At 43.5% G+C, this 17475-nt stretch overlaps 1 protein-coding gene across 2 annotated transcripts in view; it reads right to left on the reverse strand.

The window, feature by feature from the left end:
• Positions 1-7471: 7471 nt before the first annotated feature.
• Positions 7472-17475, reverse strand: part of Ndufs1 (NADH:ubiquinone oxidoreductase core subunit S1) — a 34671-nt gene continuing 24667 nt past the window's right edge. For both annotated transcript variants that reach the window (XM_036173272.1, XM_036173273.1), the window contains exons 15-19: positions 15066-15220; positions 12878-13053; positions 10634-10768; positions 10466-10538; positions 7472-7805 (exon numbers count right to left, since the gene is read on the reverse strand). In XM_036173272.1, the coding sequence (XP_036029165.1) occupies positions 7714-7805; positions 10466-10538; positions 10634-10768; positions 12878-13053; positions 15066-15220 (631 nt within the window). In that variant the 3' untranslated portion in view covers positions 7472-7713. The remainder of the gene's footprint in view (positions 7806-10465; positions 10539-10633; positions 10769-12877; positions 13054-15065; positions 15221-17475) is intronic.

Raw genomic sequence — 17475 nt, forward strand, 5'->3', positions numbered from 1 at the left:
GGATCTCTGAGTTCAAGGCCACACTAGAAACAGCCAGGCATGGGGACTCACACCTTTAATCCCAGGAAGTGATGGCAGGAAGCAGAAAGGTATATACGGTGTGAAGACCAGGAACTAGAGGTTGGTTAAGCTTTTAGGCTTTTGAGCAGCACAGTTCAGCTGAGATCCATTCTGGATGAGGACACAGGCTTCCAGTCTGAGGAAACAGGTTCAGCTGAGGAAGTGGCCAGGTGGCTTGTTCTGCTTCTCTGATGTTCCAGGACTCACCCCAATTCAGTTTTGTTTTTATTAATAAGACCTTTTAACAATTCGCGCTACAAGAAAGTTTACGGTGACCTGCTCTTGAGACAGGTTCACTCTACACTCCAGGCTAGCCTTGAACTCATTATGCAGTTCCTGAGCGGCTCCAATCCCTACACTCCAACTTCCTGTCTTAGCCTCCTGAATGTTGGCGTTACTGGAGTGTACCCCTATACCTGGCACCAAATATATTAGGAATTAGAGGGCTGTAGAGATGGCTCAGTGCTTAAGAGCATTGGCTGCTCTTCCAGAGAACTGAGGTTCAATTTTCAACATCCACATGGAGGTTCACAAGCACCTGTAACTCTAGTCCCAGGGGATCTGAGGCCCTCTTCTGGCCTCCTTGGGCACTGCATGCACATGGCACACATACATACACACAGGCAAAACACTCATAGACATAATAAAATCTAGAATAAAAAAATTAGACAGCAGGGGCTGGAGAGATGGCTCAGCGCTTAAGAGCACTAGATGTTCTTCCAAACGTCCTGAGTTCAATTCCCAGCAACCACATGGTGGCTCACAACCATCTATAATGAGATCTGGTGCCCTCTTCTGGCAGGCAGAACACTGTATACCTAATAAATAAGTAAATCTTGGGGCTAGAGAGATGGCTTAGAGGTTAAGAGCACCAACTGCCCTTCCAGAGGTCCTGAGTTCAATTCCCAGCACCCACATGGTGGCTCACAACCACTTGTAATGAGATCTGGCGCCCTCTAATGTATACATAATAAATAAATACATCTTTAAAAAAAAATTAGACATCTCTTTTGGCATTCAATGGATTTTACATAAGATATCAGGTTTTTCTAAAAATCATACTGCTTGTCCTACTATCCCATTTTTCAACAGGAATTATCCCATTTTTACCAAAGAGTAATATATTTTGTAAGCCAAGTGTAAATCAAGCACATAATGCAGAAAAGGTACATTTTGGATAGATGCTTCATCTTTTTTTTTTTTTTGAGGCAGGTGCTCATGTAGCTCCAAGTGACTTCAAACTCTATGTAGCTGAGGATAACCTGATGACCTGTTCCTCCTGCCTCCATCTCTCAAGTGTGATTACAAGTGTGTGCCATAACTCCTGGCCTTAGTCACTTATAACACATGAGATGGTATGGTGAATGGAAAACATGGGAAGCACATTAGAGGGAAGCCAGCAGCTGGTGGGAGGAGTAAACGCCTCTCCTATCCTCAGGGAACAAAGGTCTGAAAAGGGATGGACCAAACATATTAAGTACACATACTGGGCTGATAATAAAGGGTGTAGATCCTAGAGGATGCACACTAGTGACTGAGGAATAAACCCAGTTCCCAAGGGAATAGTGCTGTCTGGGGATACTTATCCCCGACTGACCATTCTCAGGTTTGCACTTGCAAAACAAGACACACCCCATGAAGAGGTGTGGCTGTGTAGTTCTAGCTAAGCAAACAAAAAATGCCACTTTCTGCTTAAAGGGCATGGTAGCTTGGGAAGCTACAGGAAGAGAGTTACTTTATTATTATTTAGCTTTATGCAGTGACACACCTTAGATAAACAGTAACTTTCTCCCAGCACTGAAAGAAAGAAAGAAAGAAAAGGCTTTAAAAAAAAAACTATTACAAGCTGGGCATGGTGGCGCACACCTTTAATCCCAGCACTGGATGACAGAGACAGGCAGATCTATTATTTCAAAAGCTAGCCTGATCTACATAATGAGTTCCATGAGTCAGGGCCATGAGTGGTCTGTTTCAAAAACCCCAAAACAAAACAAAAAACACTTATTTGTGTATGTGTGTGCAGGTGTCATGGTCTGCAGGTGGGGCCAGGACAACTTTCAGGAGGCAGTTCTCTCCTCCCACCAGGAGTCCCAGGGTTGGGGGGACCAACTCAGGATGGTGGCAAGTGCCTTTACCTGCTCAGCCATCTTACTAGTTCACTACTTATTTTTAAAACTATGTCAGCCAAGCTTGGAACTTGTGATGCTTCTGATTCTGGGAGAAAAACAATCACTCACTCACACACACACTCACACACACGCATGCACACACACACACACAATCACAGGCACAGGAACATGAGGTGTGTGTGTATGTGTGCTTTTCTCTTTGGTAAGTAGATGGATGAAAGTAAGCCATGCCTGTGCCTTTTATATTTCTTTTTCTCTCTCCCTCTCTCTCTCTTTCCCCAAGACTGGGTTTCTTTATGTAACAGCTCTGGCTGTCCTGGAACTCGATCTGTAGACCAGGCTGGCCTCAAACTCAAAGAGATCTACCTGCCTCTGCCTCCAGAGACCTGGGATTAAAGGCGTGCGTCACCACTGCCCAGCATCCTTTTATATTTCAACATTATCCCAGAACTTATGAAGCAAACAGATACTTCTGCTGGTTAACTCTGAGATGAGTTCACTCTACCAGTCAGAGCACAGGGCAGTTATAAAGTCTTAGAAAAGCTTCCACAGGCTCAGTGGTCCTGATTTGTCTCCACAACATCCTGCTTTCTTTCTATTGTTCACTGAGTAATTCTCATCTCAGTGTTAAGGTGACATTCCATCTTCTGGCAGGGAGCTTACTTATTTTGCTAAATAATACAGGAAAAGCTAGGGAGAGTTCAGCTGGTAAACAGCTTGCCTTGCAAGTACAAGGACCTGAGTTCAGTCCCCAGAAGCTGGTGATGGTTTTTGTTCTCTCCCCCCGACCTTTCCTCCCTAGTTTGTTCTTGCATACAAACTACAGTGCTAAAAATTCTCTTCAAGGATTAGTACTTCATTTGAATCCATGCTTACCTGTAGTAGCCCAGGCTATACAATCCATTAGCAACCTACCAGAGAATCATCTCCTGAAACGCCTCTGACTTGAGCCAGGTGTGGTGATTCCAGCATTTGGGAGGCAACATCAGAAAGACTGGAAGTTTGAGCTGGGCTATGAAGCAAGCCTTTACTTGAAGAAAATCAAAACTAACACAATTACAGGTTGTAAGCCAAGTTTCTTTAGTCTATTTTAAAGATTAAGGCTGGAGAGATGGCTCGGTGGTCAAGAGTGCTTGTTGTACAACTGTGGGGACCCGAATGGCCAGAAGCCCAGTGCTGTGGAGTGGAGTCGAAGGGCTGACGAGGCTTGCTGGATGCCAGCCTAGATGAAAAACATGAGCTTCTGGTCTGGGAGAGACACTGTCTCAAAGGAACAAGGAAGAGTATTACTAGAAGACACCTGATGCCCTCCTCTGGCCTCTCTGAACACTTAGGTGTGTACACTAGCATACGTATGTACACACACCCCTGCACTCCCAAGCACTGAAATATAGAGTTGTGAGCTGCTATGTGGGTACTGGTACCAAACCCAGGTTCTCTGCCAGAGCAAAAGTGCTCTTCATCCCCCAGCCACTTCTCCAGGTCCGCACCCCTCCTGCTTCCCACTCCCACGTTCACATTGAAAACAAACTTACACTAGGGCTTGGGTTGTTAAACTTGCTATACTTTTGCGCTGATAGCTTGACCAGTGGTGAAATGCTCCTGTCTGTAACAGGCTGACAATTCATCATCAAATGCTGGCTCTGACACAAATACACACACACTCAGTAGTTCAACGCTCCTTCAATACCTAGTATGGCTTTCTTCTTCTGAGGGCACTGTTCAGTTCGGCTCTCAGAAGCTACTCAGAAACCAAGCATGGTGTCACACCTGTAACTCCAGTACTCAAAGAGAGAGAGGAAGGAGAATCGGTAGTTAAGGCTCTTCTTGGCAACACAGTGACTCTGAAACCAGTCTAGGATACATGAGATCTTGTCACAAAAGAAACCAAACGGGGAAAAAAAAAAACCACAGACACACACACACAATACAACACTCAGTAAATTAGGCTTCAACTGTTAAAAATTCTATCAAAATAGGGGCTGAAGAGATGGCTCAGAGGTTAAGAGCACTGACTGCTCTTTCAAAGGTCCTGAGTTCAATTCCCAGCACCCACATGGTGGCTCACAACCATCTGTAATGAGATCTGGCGCTCTCTTATGGCCTGCAGGCATACATGCAGGCAGAACATTGTATACATAGTAAATACATCAAAAAAAATTTTAAAAAATTCTATCAAAATAGCCAGGTGGTGGTGGTGCACGCTTTTAATCCCAGCACTCAGGAGACAGAGGTAGGTGGATCTCTGTGAGTTCAAGGCCAGCCTGGGCTACAGAGTGATTTCCAGGACAGGCTCCAAAGCTACACAGAGAAACCCTGTCTCAAAAAAGCAAAAATACAGGCCGGGCGGTGGTGGCGCATGCCTTTAATCCTAGCACTCGGGAGGCAGAGGCAGGTGGATCTTTCTGAGTTCGAGGCCAGCCTGGTCTACAGAGCAAGCTCCAGGAAAGGCGCAAAGCTACACAGAGAAACCCTGTCCCAAAAAAACCAAAACAAAACAAAAAACCAGAATGTCTACGGAATAAATTAGTTTTCATGGTCTGTGGTTACCTCTGGAGAATTTAAATTTCTCAGAATCTGGAAGAGGAAGGCTTCTTCTTCTTTTTTTTTTTTTTTTTTAGGAAAATATAAATGGAGGTTATTTAGAAAGCATGGTTATCCCTCAGTCTAGGAACTAAATTCCCTGATACACTTAGATGGTGACTTTCAATTTAGGATCAAGGACTTAGCCACAGGCTTCCCTGCAGTCTCCTGAAGCTGCCAGTAACATTTGAGTCTGCATTTCCAACGGGGTCCTCAGCTACTGAGTGGGTTGAACGCTATGTCAGGAACTGGCTAAAGGTTTTATAAACTTTGTGATTTAACTATGGGGTTGAAAATTATCATTTTCATCCTCAGCATACAAATGAAGAAACGTTAAAAAATTCCCACTTGTGGGCTGGAGAGATGGCTCAGAGGTTAAGAGCACTGGCTGCTCTTCCAGAGGTCCAAAGTTCAATTCCCAGCAACCACATGGTGGCTCACAACCATCTGCAATGAGGTCTGGTGCCCTCTTCTGGCCTGCAGGCATACATGCAGGCGGAACACTGTATACATAATAAATAAATAAATCTTTTAAAAAAATTTTCAACTCTTCCAAAAGTTAGACAAGATCGGTTTGACCTGGCAAAGAAATGCTTTAGTAAGTTAGCAGCAATCGGTGGTGGTAGTCATGTAGTCTGAGCTACACAGGAAGCTGAAGCAGGAGAATTATATGAGTTCAAGTTTATGTTTATATTACCCAATGAATGATACATGGTGGCAAAAGAAGCCATTTGTCACGGCACAAGCCTTTAATCTAATCGCAGCACTTGGAGGCAGAGGCAGGCTGATCTCTGAGCTCAAGGCCAATCTGGTCACAGAGTGAGTTCCAGGACTACACAGAGAAACCCTGTCTCGAAAAACTGAAGAAAAATAAAAGGGAATCCACCTGTCCTCATGTATGCACATCAGTAGCTTTGGCCTTTCTCAGAGTCTTCTCTATTACTGCCATGCAGTTTTCCTCTTCTGATAGAAGTTTTATTTTACCCTTAGGATCAAAACTCAGTAAATCTGACTAAGTTTGGGCAGCATAGCAAGACCCTTTACTCAAAGAACCCACTTTGCTTGCTGTGAGTATCTAAGGTATTCTTAGTACCCAGAGGGTGGTCCAAGGATGCTGGATCCACTTGGCTGTATCCTTTCCACACTGGAGGGCACTGGGTGACACATAACACTGGAGTTAGATGTCCCTTCCAGGCCAGCAGTGGTGAGTGGTAAAGAATACTGGGAGGCATAAGAAATCTGTATTGGATTCAAACACTTAGAATTTATACTTCCAGAGTAGGGGATTTAGCTCAGTGGGTAGAGCGCTCGCCTAGCAAGCGCAAGGCCCCAGGTTCGATCCTCAGCTCAAAAAAAAAAAAAAAAAAAGAACATTAGAATTTATACTTCCAGGCATTAGGGAGTTTTTGGCAAAGTATTTTTTGTGTGCACTGGGGTAAGAACCTAGGTCCACATGCATGCTCTATCACTGAGCTACACCCTTAGCCCCAAGTCAAGTACTTTAAAGTACACACCTTCAAGACATATCACCCAAGTCAAGTATTTCTAAAAAAAGTTAAGTTGACAAACTCTGTACAATTATTTTGTGCAGGGAAGTGGAGCTAGGGCCTTGCACACACTAAGCACAGTGTCCACCACTCAGCCCTGTGCAACTTTGAAAGTATTGATGGCATACTACCACTACTCCAGAACTATACTGTTTCTTAGGCCAAGAAAATGGCATCCTATAGTTGGGTTTTTAGTGAAAGGAAAAATAAAAAAAAAAAAAAAAAAAAAAGAAAAGAAAAGAATTTTGAAAAAAATAAAACAAAAAACCATTACTGAGGTTATATTGCCACAGGACAACACTTACCCAGCCTGCTTGAACCCTAGGTTCAATCCTCATAACTGCAAATAAAACAAAACATCAGAAAATTCCTTTACCTACTTTTGAATCACATCTCCTAAGTTAATTATAAGATGCTTACTTTCTTTTTTTTTTTTTTTTTAAGATTTATTTATTTATTATGTATACAGAAGAGGGCACCAGATCTCATTACAGATGGTTGTGAGCCACCACGTGGTTGACTGGGAATTGAACTCAGGAACTCTGGCAGAGCAGTCGGTGCTCTTAACCTCTGAGCCACCTCTCCAGCCCCGCTTACTTTCTTCTTAATTAATTAATTTCATTTTTTTTTTTTTTTTCAGAGACAGGGTTTCTCTGTGTAACAGCCCTGGCTGTCCTGGAACTCACTCTGGAGATCAGGCTGGCCTCAAACTCACAGAGATCCTTCTGTGTCTGCTGCTGGGATTAAAGGTGTGCACCACCACTGCCCAGCTAATTACTTTTGTTTTAGTTTATGCATATGGTTTATGCATTCTGTCTACATGTGGGTTATGCACCACTTGCATGCCTGGTGCCCTCAGAAGCCAGAAGAGGAAATCGATCCCCTGGAACTACTGAAGTAACAGGCAGTTGTGAGCCACTCTGTGGGTGCTGGGACTCGAACCCAGGTCCTCTGGAAGAACAGCTAATGTTCTTAATAGCGTCACCAATGCCCAGTTCTCTGTTTTTTTCCTTAAACTTCAGGGGCTCAGCCTTTAGCCTCACACATGCTCAGCAACCACTCTACCAATGAGCTACGTCCTTAGCCCTGAAAGGACTTCCATTTCATCCATTTGAAACAAAAAGATCTATGAAAATACACAAAATTCACATGTTAAGGATCAGTGTTTTTAACACAAAAGAACAAATGGTCGTTTTATTAAACTACTTAATGCTTGCACATAATACATAACTTAAACGGCCAAGACTTTTGATAAGTGCAATACCATTTTCAAATAAGCATAGTATAATTTTAAATATTACATCATCAGAATCACGTTGGAAAACATTAACTGGTAAGGGACTACACCAATGTCCGTTTACTGTCTATACAAGCCTGGGTCCCTGGTAGATGCCTCAGCATATGGACGGTTCCTCTACCGCCTGAGCGCCCTCTGTGACAGCTTTGACACACTTGGCCATGGTCTGTGAAGCTCTGCTGATTGAGTCTGGAAGACATTAAGAACATGCAGCAGTTTGTTAATACAACTTCCTTTGTTGTTCTGGAAACAGTGTCACAGATTGCAGGCCAGACAGGAACTCAACAGATACCAAGTCACCCTCAAACTCAGGGTGAGCCTCCTTGCTCAGATTCCTAAGTGCTGAGATTCCAGGGAGGAGCCACCATGCCAAGGTTTTGTTAATGTGACCTCAGAACACACCCCGAAAAATTTCATGTTGCACATATTCAAGAACAAAAGATGGTGAGGCTAGGCTGTAATGTAAGTATAAGTAAGCAGTACATTTTTGCACATAAGCTCTTTACTGGCCGAAATTTTTATTTTTATTTTTATTTTCTTTTTTTGGTTTTTATCGAGACAGGTTTCTCTGTGTAGTTTTGGTGCCTTTCCTGAATCTTGCTCTGTAGACCAGGCTGGCCTCGAACTCAGAGATCGCCTGCCTCTACCTACCGAGTGCTGGGATTAAAGACGTGCGCCACCACCGCCCGGCCTGGCCAAGATTTTTTAAGCTAGGGTTTTATGTATCTTGAGCTGTCTATGAAACCAAGGATGACCTCCTTAAAGTATGATCCTCCTGCCTCCACTTCCTGTTTACCACTACAGCTTTCTGGCTAACTGCTTTTAATATCCAGCAATAATTAAATAATCACATAAGAGCTAGATAACATACCAGCATAAAAAAAATTAAATGATAGGAAATTCTTTAAAAATCTAAGAAAAGAGATACAACCGTTTATCAGCTAGATGTGGTGGCTCACGCTCATAGTCATCTATCAACAGGTTGACACAGGAGGAGTGCTATGCGTCTAAGGCCAGCCTGGGCTACACAGAATTAAAAACAAACCAAACACCCAGAGGCTGGAAAAGGCCTGATGAGCTGAGTTTGAACTCTGTATCCATGTAAAAGCTTGACACTCAGGTACTCATCAGTCATCCCGAAGACTCCTATGGCAAGATGGGCACTGGAGACGGAGAAATCACTCTGCAGCCTGGCCTGGAATGCAAGGCACGGCAGAAAAGGCAAGAGGACCTCAGCCTGGACACGAGAGAGCACCCACTTTGGGAAGCTGTCCTTTGACCTCCACAAGCATGGCATGGCATGTACAGACTTGCTCACACCCCCACACACTCACTCTCTCTCTCTCTCTGGTTTTAATAAATTAAAAGCTGGGTGGTGGTAGCACACGCCTTTAATCCCAACACTCAGGAGGCAGAGGCAGGTGGATCTCTGTGACTTTGAGGCCAGCCTGGTCTACAGAGTGAGATCTAGGACAGGCTCCAAAGCTACAGAGAAACCCTGTCTCAAAAAAACCAAAAACAAAATAAAGCAAAACAAAAGACAAACAAGCAAACGAACAAAAAAGCTGAATGGCCAACAGCCAGGCAGCAGAGGGACAGGCAGGGCTGGCAGGCAGAGAGAAAAAGTAGGAGGAGGAATCTGGGCTCAAGAGAGAAAAGAGGAGAGAAGAGGATGAGGGAGATGCCCACCAGACAGACATGGAGTAGGACACACAGAATGAGAACAAGTAACAAGCCCGAGGCAAAACATAGACGAAGGGAAACAGACTAAAATAAGTTGTAAGAGCTAGTGGGGCAAGCAGAAGATAAGACTGAGCATTCATGACCAATAAAAAGTCTCCCTGTCATGATTTGGGAGCTGGTTGGTGGCCCCAAAGAAAGCCTGTTACAAGTCTATATTCCTTAAAAAAATCTCTAACAATTTACCCTCTAACAATTTCATATTTAAATACAACATCTATAATTTTCAGACAAACCTTGAGAGTTTTTTTTAAACTTGTTTTTTTTTTTTTTTTAAAGATTTATTTATTTATTTATTATGTATACAGAAGAGGGCGCCAGATCTCATTACAGATGGTGGTGAGCCACCATGTGGTTGCTGGGAATTGAACTCAGGACCTCTGGAAGAGCAGTCAATGCTCTTGACCTCTGAGCCATCTATCCAGCCCAAACTTGTTTTTTTTTTTTTTTTTTAATAATATATTTAACTTAATTTTATGTGCATTGGTATGAATGTATCAGGTCCCCTGGACTTGGAGTTACAGACAGTTGTGAGCTGCCATGTGGGTGCTGGGAATTGAACGTGGGTCCTCTAGAAAACCAACAATCAGTGCTCTTACCCACTGAGCCATCTCTCCAGCCCTGAGAGTTTTTTTTAATACTTTAAAAAATTCTCCCTGAATATCGTTCAGTAATTTTTCTTATAATAGTAAAATTTTGTGTTTAAAATCTGTAAACCCTTTGGGTGTTCAAACTTTGCTTACATGTCACAAACACACAAAAAGCTAGAGGACTAGGGGTCTAGTGCCCAGGCTTACCGTAAATGTACAAAATGAGCTTCCAGCCCCTGCCTCCTAAATGGCATTAGTCTTAATGGTCGACCTCTTCAGATGAGAGGCCAGTGAAGCAGCTCAGTGAACAAAGGTGCTCGCCACCAGGCTTAGTGACTCCACTTTGATTCCCACAAGTTGACCTCTAGGCGCCACACTCTTCATGGCGAGTGTGTGCTTTTCCCCACACAAACATCAAAACACAAGATCTTCTGATCAACAGAGCCACGCACAAACAGCTAGAGATAAGGAGGTCCTCTGATTCTCTGAGTAGTCGGTGGTCAACTGAGAGTTACTCACCTGTCATATAGAAGTCTTTTATAGTCAGCTGAGGAGGAACAAGTGGGTCAGCCAGAAGTTCCTGGTTCACTAGCTGAAAAAAGAAGAGACCAATAATCGTCCTGAAAACCAGTACTATTGTGCCAAGATACACACCATCAGGAAAACTGCACACAGGCAAGCCTTTACCTTGGCAAGCTCACTTGCTTGCTGAAAGTAATTAGCTCCTTCAACATCATCATATCGAACAAGATTTGGAGAGACCTCTTCCAGACGGTTCCTCACTTGATCCAGAGTATCATATGGAAGAGTGAGACCTGCAATCTAAAGAGATCAGACCCATCATGACATACAACTTTACTACTTAAAGATGTCAGAGCTGGGGCAGGCCAAGATGACTCTAGACACCTGGTATCAAGCCTGAAGATCTGAGCTGATCCCTAGGATCCACTCAGTGCAGAGAGAGAACAGACTCCCTCAGGATGCCCTTTAAACTTCCAAATACATGCTTCAGTGCACAATCCAACCCAGTACAATAAATACATGTCACTTAGCTTGACAAGGTGGTGCAGTATTGTGGAATATTACTTTAACTAGGCAGAGATGTGTTACACTTGTTCATGCTGCATTTGTTTAATGATGTAAAGATGTGTTACTGTGCCTGCCTAAGGCACCTAATTGGTCTAATAAAAAGCTGAACGGCCAATGGGCAGCAGAGGGATAGGCAGGGCTGGTAGGCAGAGAGAATAAGTAAGAGGAGTCGTCTAGGCTCAAGAAAGGAAAGAGGAGAGAAGAGGAGATGCCAGCAGCCAGTCAGCCATGGAGTAGGACATACAGGAGGAATGACAGGTAAAAAGCCCTGAGGCAGGCTGGAGAGATGGCTCAGAGGTTAAGAGCACTGACTGCTCTTCCAGAGGTCCTGAGTTCAATTCCCAGCAACCACATGGTGGCTCACAACCATCTGTAATGAGATCTGGTGCTCTCTTCTGCATACATAATAAATAAATAAAATCTTTTAAAAAAAAAAAAGCCCCAAGGCAAGAGAAACAGGTTAAATTAAGTTATAAGAGCTAGTGGGACAAGCATAAGATAAAGCCAAGCATGCATAACCAATAATAAGTCTCTCTGTTATGACTTGGGAGCTGGTTGGTGACCCCCTCCCAAAATCCTGCTACAGCACAGACCCTTAATCCCAGCACTAGGGAGGCAGAGGCAGGTGGATCTGCGAGTTTGAGGCCAGCCTGGTCTACAGATGGAGTCCCAAGGCTACATAGAGAAACTCTGTCTTGAGAAAGACAAAGTCAGGGTTGGGGCTTAGTATGCACATCAGACTGGGCTCTATCTCCAGCACCAAAACAGGGGGCAAAATAATTTATAATTGTAACTATGGTGAAATAATCCAGTATTACTAAATGGAAAAAAATTCTATTAGTAACTTTTAGCAGTCAAATTTTTCTTTTCTTCTTAACACTTTATTTAATTATTACTTTTTTGTTTACATTTTGCCTGTGTATATATCTGTGTACTGTGGGCATGCCTGATCCCCAAGGAGACCAGAGAAGTGTATCAAATCTCCTAAAACAAGTTAGAGATCATTGTGAGCCATCATGTTGGTGCTGGAAATTAAACCCAGGTCCTCTGGAAGAGCAGCCAACACTCTTAACCACTGAGCCATCTCCCCAATCCAGACAGATTTTTCAAGGAAGCATCAGGCATGGAATACAGATATCAAAATTCTAATTCATAAGATGTCACCATATTAATAGTCTATCTGCCTATCTGCAGAGTGTTGCCCCTAGAGAGACTTAGTAAGTGTATGGCTCTGCAGTAAAGGATTATAGAGATTATGCTAGGCTACATATCAATGCTTGTTTTATCTTATTTATTTATTTACTTATTTTGGTTTTTCAAGACAGGGTTTCTCTGTAGCTTTGGAGCCTGTCCTGAACTATCTCTGTAGACCAGGCTGGCCTCGAACTCACAGAGATCCACCTGCCTCTGCCTCCTGAGTGCTGGGATTTTGCAGGTGTGTGCCACCACTGCCTGGCTCATCAATGCTTGTTTTAATTCTTCCTTTTCTGAAGGCTTTTTCTCCTGCTCTACCAGGTTATGCAAACCCTCCCTCATTTTAGAGAAAAATTTTCCATGACTTTGAAAATCACTTTAACAAGCTAACACGTCCAGCATCCCCTAAGCAGCATCACTAAGGCATGTATTAATGAATGAACATGTAGCTCAGTGGCCAAGCTCCTACCTGGTACCTGTTGAGGCCCTGGGTCTATCTCCAGCACTACAAATTATATACAGGAATTTATTGAACTCAGAACTTCATGCACGCTAAGCAAGCACTCTACCAACTGAGCTACATCCCCAGATACTTAATGCATGCTAAGGAATAAAAAAGACTTCAAAGAAATGCCTCAAAAGTAATACCTCCGAGAGAGCTCTTATGACTTTCCAGTCTTCTCTGGCCAAGCCAGGAGGGGTCACCGCTACTTTGGTTTGTTGGGCTCTACCCTCGGTATTGACGTAAGTAGCCGACTTTTCTGTGTAAGCAGCTCCTGGGAGAATAACATCAGCTATGGGAGCACCAACATCACCATGATGTCCTGTGAGGAGAAAAACAGCCAACCACATTTTAGTAAAAACTAGATTAATACATACAAAGTAGGGGTACACAGCCGTAACCTCAGTATCTGGGGGCGGGGGCACCACCACCACCACCACCCCCCAACCTACACTGGTTACACTGTATGTGAAGACAGCATCCTCCTTTTTCATTCTCGTTTCTATTTTTGCAGCTCTGGGCATCAAACCATCCCATGCAAACTATTTGCCACTGAACTACACTCTTTTTTGCTTGTTTCTTTGTTTGTTTGAGACAGGGTTTCTCTGTGCAGCCCTGGCTGTCCTGGAACTCCCTCTGGAGGCCACGCTGGTCACAAACTTACAGAGATCCTCCTGCCTCTGCCTCCTGAGTGCTGGGATTAAAGTGTGTGCTACCATGAACAGTCACTTTCATATGTTTAAAATGAGAATAAGAGTGTAGTTCAAGCTGAGTGATGGCAGGAAGATCTGCAAGTTCAAGGCCAGTCTGGTCTACAGAGTAAGTTCCAGGACTGCCAGGGCTACACAGAGAAACCCTGTCTGGAAAAAAAAAACAAACAAATCCAAAAACCTATTAAGACAATACATATTATACTATCTGGATGTGGTTGTGCATGCCTATAATCTCATCACTCAGGAGGCAGAAGCAGAGGATCAGAAGTTCAAGGTCACCCTCAGCTCTGTATTCAGATAGAGGCCACTCTGAGCTACATGAGATCCTGTTTTAAAAAAAAAAAAAAAAAAAAAAAAAAAAACGGGGTGGAGAGATGGCTCAGTGGTTAAGAGCACGGACTGCTCTTCCAGAGGTCCTGAGTTCAATTCCCAGCAACCACATGGTGGCTCACAACCATCTGTAATGAGATCTGGCGCCCTCTTCTGGCCTGCAGGGATACATGCAGGCAAATACTGTATACATAATAAATAAATAAACTAATTTAAAAAAAACTATAAAAAATATTTTGCACTATTAAAGTTCTTTTCTCTAAAATACATAACAGTAATATATATATATATATATATATACACACACACACACACACATATATATATTGTTATTGTTTGTTTTTCAAAACAGGGTTTCTCTGTAGCTTTGGAGCCTGTCCTGGACTAGCTCTGTAGACCAGGCTGGCCTTGAACTCAGAGAGATCCACCTGCCTCTGCCTCCCCAGTGCTGGGATTACAGGCGTGCGCTGCCACCACCACCCGGCTGTTTTTTTTTTTTTTTTATTAAAGTAAGAATGGTAAACATTCTGATAGCGTCCTGTGCTGTCCTGGCTGGCCCCAGCCTTGCACTGCTCCCACCTCAGCTTCCTGGAGACAGGAGCTACTACTGTTTAACACTGCTCTTTATGAGGGAGCCCCCTTCAGCCATGCTGTCACTGAGCATCAGGCTACCACTACTACATGTTATTAAGTCACTTCAGGCAAGAAATCTTTCTTTCAATTGTTAAAAAACGATTCTGTGTATGGGTCTTTTGTGTGCATGTGTATCTGTGCACCACATACGTGCCTGGTGCCCGGTGGTTGGAAGGGGTGTTGGATCCCCTGGACTGGAGTTACAGACAGTTGGGAGCGGCCATGCTGGTGCCTAAAATGGAATCTAGGCTATCCGAGGAGCAGCCCATGCCCGTGGCGGTGGATCCCTATCTCCAGCCTGGCAGGTACACTGTCTGTTTGCAATGTCTAATACAGTAACTCCTACGATGGGTTTTAAAGTCTGCCTCAAACTCTTGCCCTCTTGTCTCATCCTAGCTGGGCTGGGACACAGGCATAGGCCACCCTCTGCATAACAAACCGATTTTGTTCGTTTTGATTTCTAAAATAAGGTTTATTGTAAAACACTTGTAAATAAAAAAAGTCACAAACTCAGACTAATCACACCCAAAGTCTATACGTTTCAATGACCGTCTATGCAGTTACAACAGCCATTCAAATGGAAACTGTGTGTACCGAATAGCTTTAATATGTAGCATGTATAACTATCTTTTGTTTCTGGTGTCATGGAGCTACTTGCCTTGGTAAATAATGAAACAATCCTTTGGCAGGTCCTGCCGTGTGATACAACCGCCATCTGCTCCCAGAAGAAACAGCACTTTGGGAGGATTCTTCCTAATGGCATCCACCCCAGGTTTATAGCCAAGGTCCAATGCAGCTACCTGGCTTGCAATCCTATAAAACAGTTATGGGTTTCAAATACATGCAGCATTTTTTTTTTTAAAGACAAGGTTTCTCGGTGTAACAGTCCTAAGTGGAATCAAAGGTGTGCACCACCCTGCCTTTTCTTTCTTTTCCTGTGGTTTTGGGGACTGAACCTAGAGTCTTGTATTGTAACCGTGAGCTACTCTTCCCCTGACAGTCTTTTCATGAAACAATATGCCATGGAGGGATTATGGAAATTTGAAGCCAACTGTAAATGGCTGAAGTTCAACACAGTGAGACAGAAAACAGTAAATCAAACATTAGAACAAAGCCACAGGATTTTGCAAATCAAAAGGGAGCTAGGTGTGGTGGCATATCACACAATCCCAGCTAAGGCAGGAGGACCATCAGGAAGATGTTCAGTCTGAGCTGCACAGTAAGTTCAAGGTTAGTCTGGATTACACAGCAAGATCCTATCTCAAAGAAAGAAAAAAAAAGTAAAAGGGAGAAATTAAAAACCATTGATAAACAATAATTCATGTGGGTGTGATGCTGGCAATGCCAAGTACACAAGGGTCAGAGCTATCAAGGGAACTGCAAGCTTGAAGCCAACATGCTGGGGCACCACAGCCAATTCAGGGCTATCTGGACATACAGAAAGAACCTGCTGGGGGTGGGGATTTAGCTCAGTGGTAGAGCGCTTGCCTAGCAAGTGCAAGGCCCTAGGTTCGGTCCTCAGCTCCAGCAAAATAAAATAAAAAGAACCTGCTGCCGGGCAATGGTGACACCTGCCTTTAATCCCAGCACTCAGAAGGCAGAACCAGGCGATCTCTGTGAGTTCAAGGCCAGGCTGGTCTACAGAGTAAGTTTCTGGAAAGCCAGAATTGTTTCACAGAGAAAAACCGTCTTGGGGGGAAAAAAAGGGGGGGGGGGGATTCGGGCATAGTAGTACATGCCTTTAATCCCAGCATTTAGGAAGCAGACGCTGTGTGTGGATCTCTGAGTTCTAGATCAGCCTGATCTACACAACAAGTTCCAGGCCAGACAGAGCTACAGTTAGACCTTTTCTCAACATCAAAAGAAAAACACACGCACAAAAACACGGGGTGGGGGTGTGAAACCATTAATACACAGAATATAAAGACACACACACTGGATATGCCTTTACGGAATTGTTTCCGTGAAAAGATCTCCTAGGCTCTGAAACAGTAGAAGCATGCTAACCAGTTCTGGTCAGTCCAGCACTTCTGCTCTCAGAACCGAAGGAGGGAGTCTAACGCTCAGTTATCTGCATTATTGCTGCGTCATTTGTTGAATTTTGGAGCTAACAATGGAAACCAGCCCCTTGCAACTGGACAGGTGAGCACTTTACACCACTAAGCTACACCCGTGTCACTCACAGAATTATTTAAAAGTTGTTGGACACTACCACCAGCGTACATGTTATGTTTTTTGAGAGAGAGAAAGAACATGAAGTTGAGTGAGTATCGAAGTGGGGAGGACTTGGCAGGAGTTGGGGGAAAGGGAAGAATATGATAAAAAAAATATAGTATGAAATTCTTTGGGGTTTTGGGTTTTTTGTTTTGTTTTGTTTCTTGGAGACAGGGTTTCTCTGTGTAACAGCCCTGGCTGTCCTGGAACTTGCTTTGTAGACCAGGCTGTCACAGAGATCTGCCTCCTTACCCTAACCCTAACTCTAACCCCCAGTGCTGGGATTAAAGGCGTGTGCCACCATGCCCTGCTGAAAAAAATTTTTTGCAGAAAATGGTTCATAAAGGATTTCCAATTATAGGAGAAATTTCTTTCTTGGTAATAAAATAAGTTAAGTCAGAACACAAAATTCATAGTATGTTTTCAACTAGAAACAGCCAATACAGGGAAAAGACTAGAAGGCAAGGAACTAAAATAGCAATCATTTTCAGATCATGAAACAATTCCATCTTCACACTTTGTCCTCTTTTCAGCTTTCTTATAATAAATCAGCAGACCGGGATATTTGTAAAAAAGTCTCTTTAGCTAAATCTTCATTCTATTTTTATCATTTAACCAAAGTCAGAGGACTCACTGTAATTTTGTTTGTTTGTTTTCGAGACAGGGTTTCTCTGTGTAGCCCTGGCTGTCCTGGAACTCACTCTGTAACCCAGGCTGGTCTCAGACTCACAGAGATCCGCCTGCCTCTGCCTCCCGAGTGCTGGGATTAACGGAGTGAGCCACCTCTTGGTTTTGGTGTTTGTTTTGAATACAAGGTCTCACCGTCCCAGGCTGCTCTCCACTTCACCGTGCAG

Source organism: Onychomys torridus, chromosome 23 (genome assembly GCF_903995425.1).
Source record: "Onychomys torridus chromosome 23, mOncTor1.1, whole genome shotgun sequence".
In the NCBI taxonomy this organism is placed as follows: Eukaryota; Metazoa; Chordata; class Mammalia; order Rodentia; family Cricetidae; genus Onychomys; species Onychomys torridus.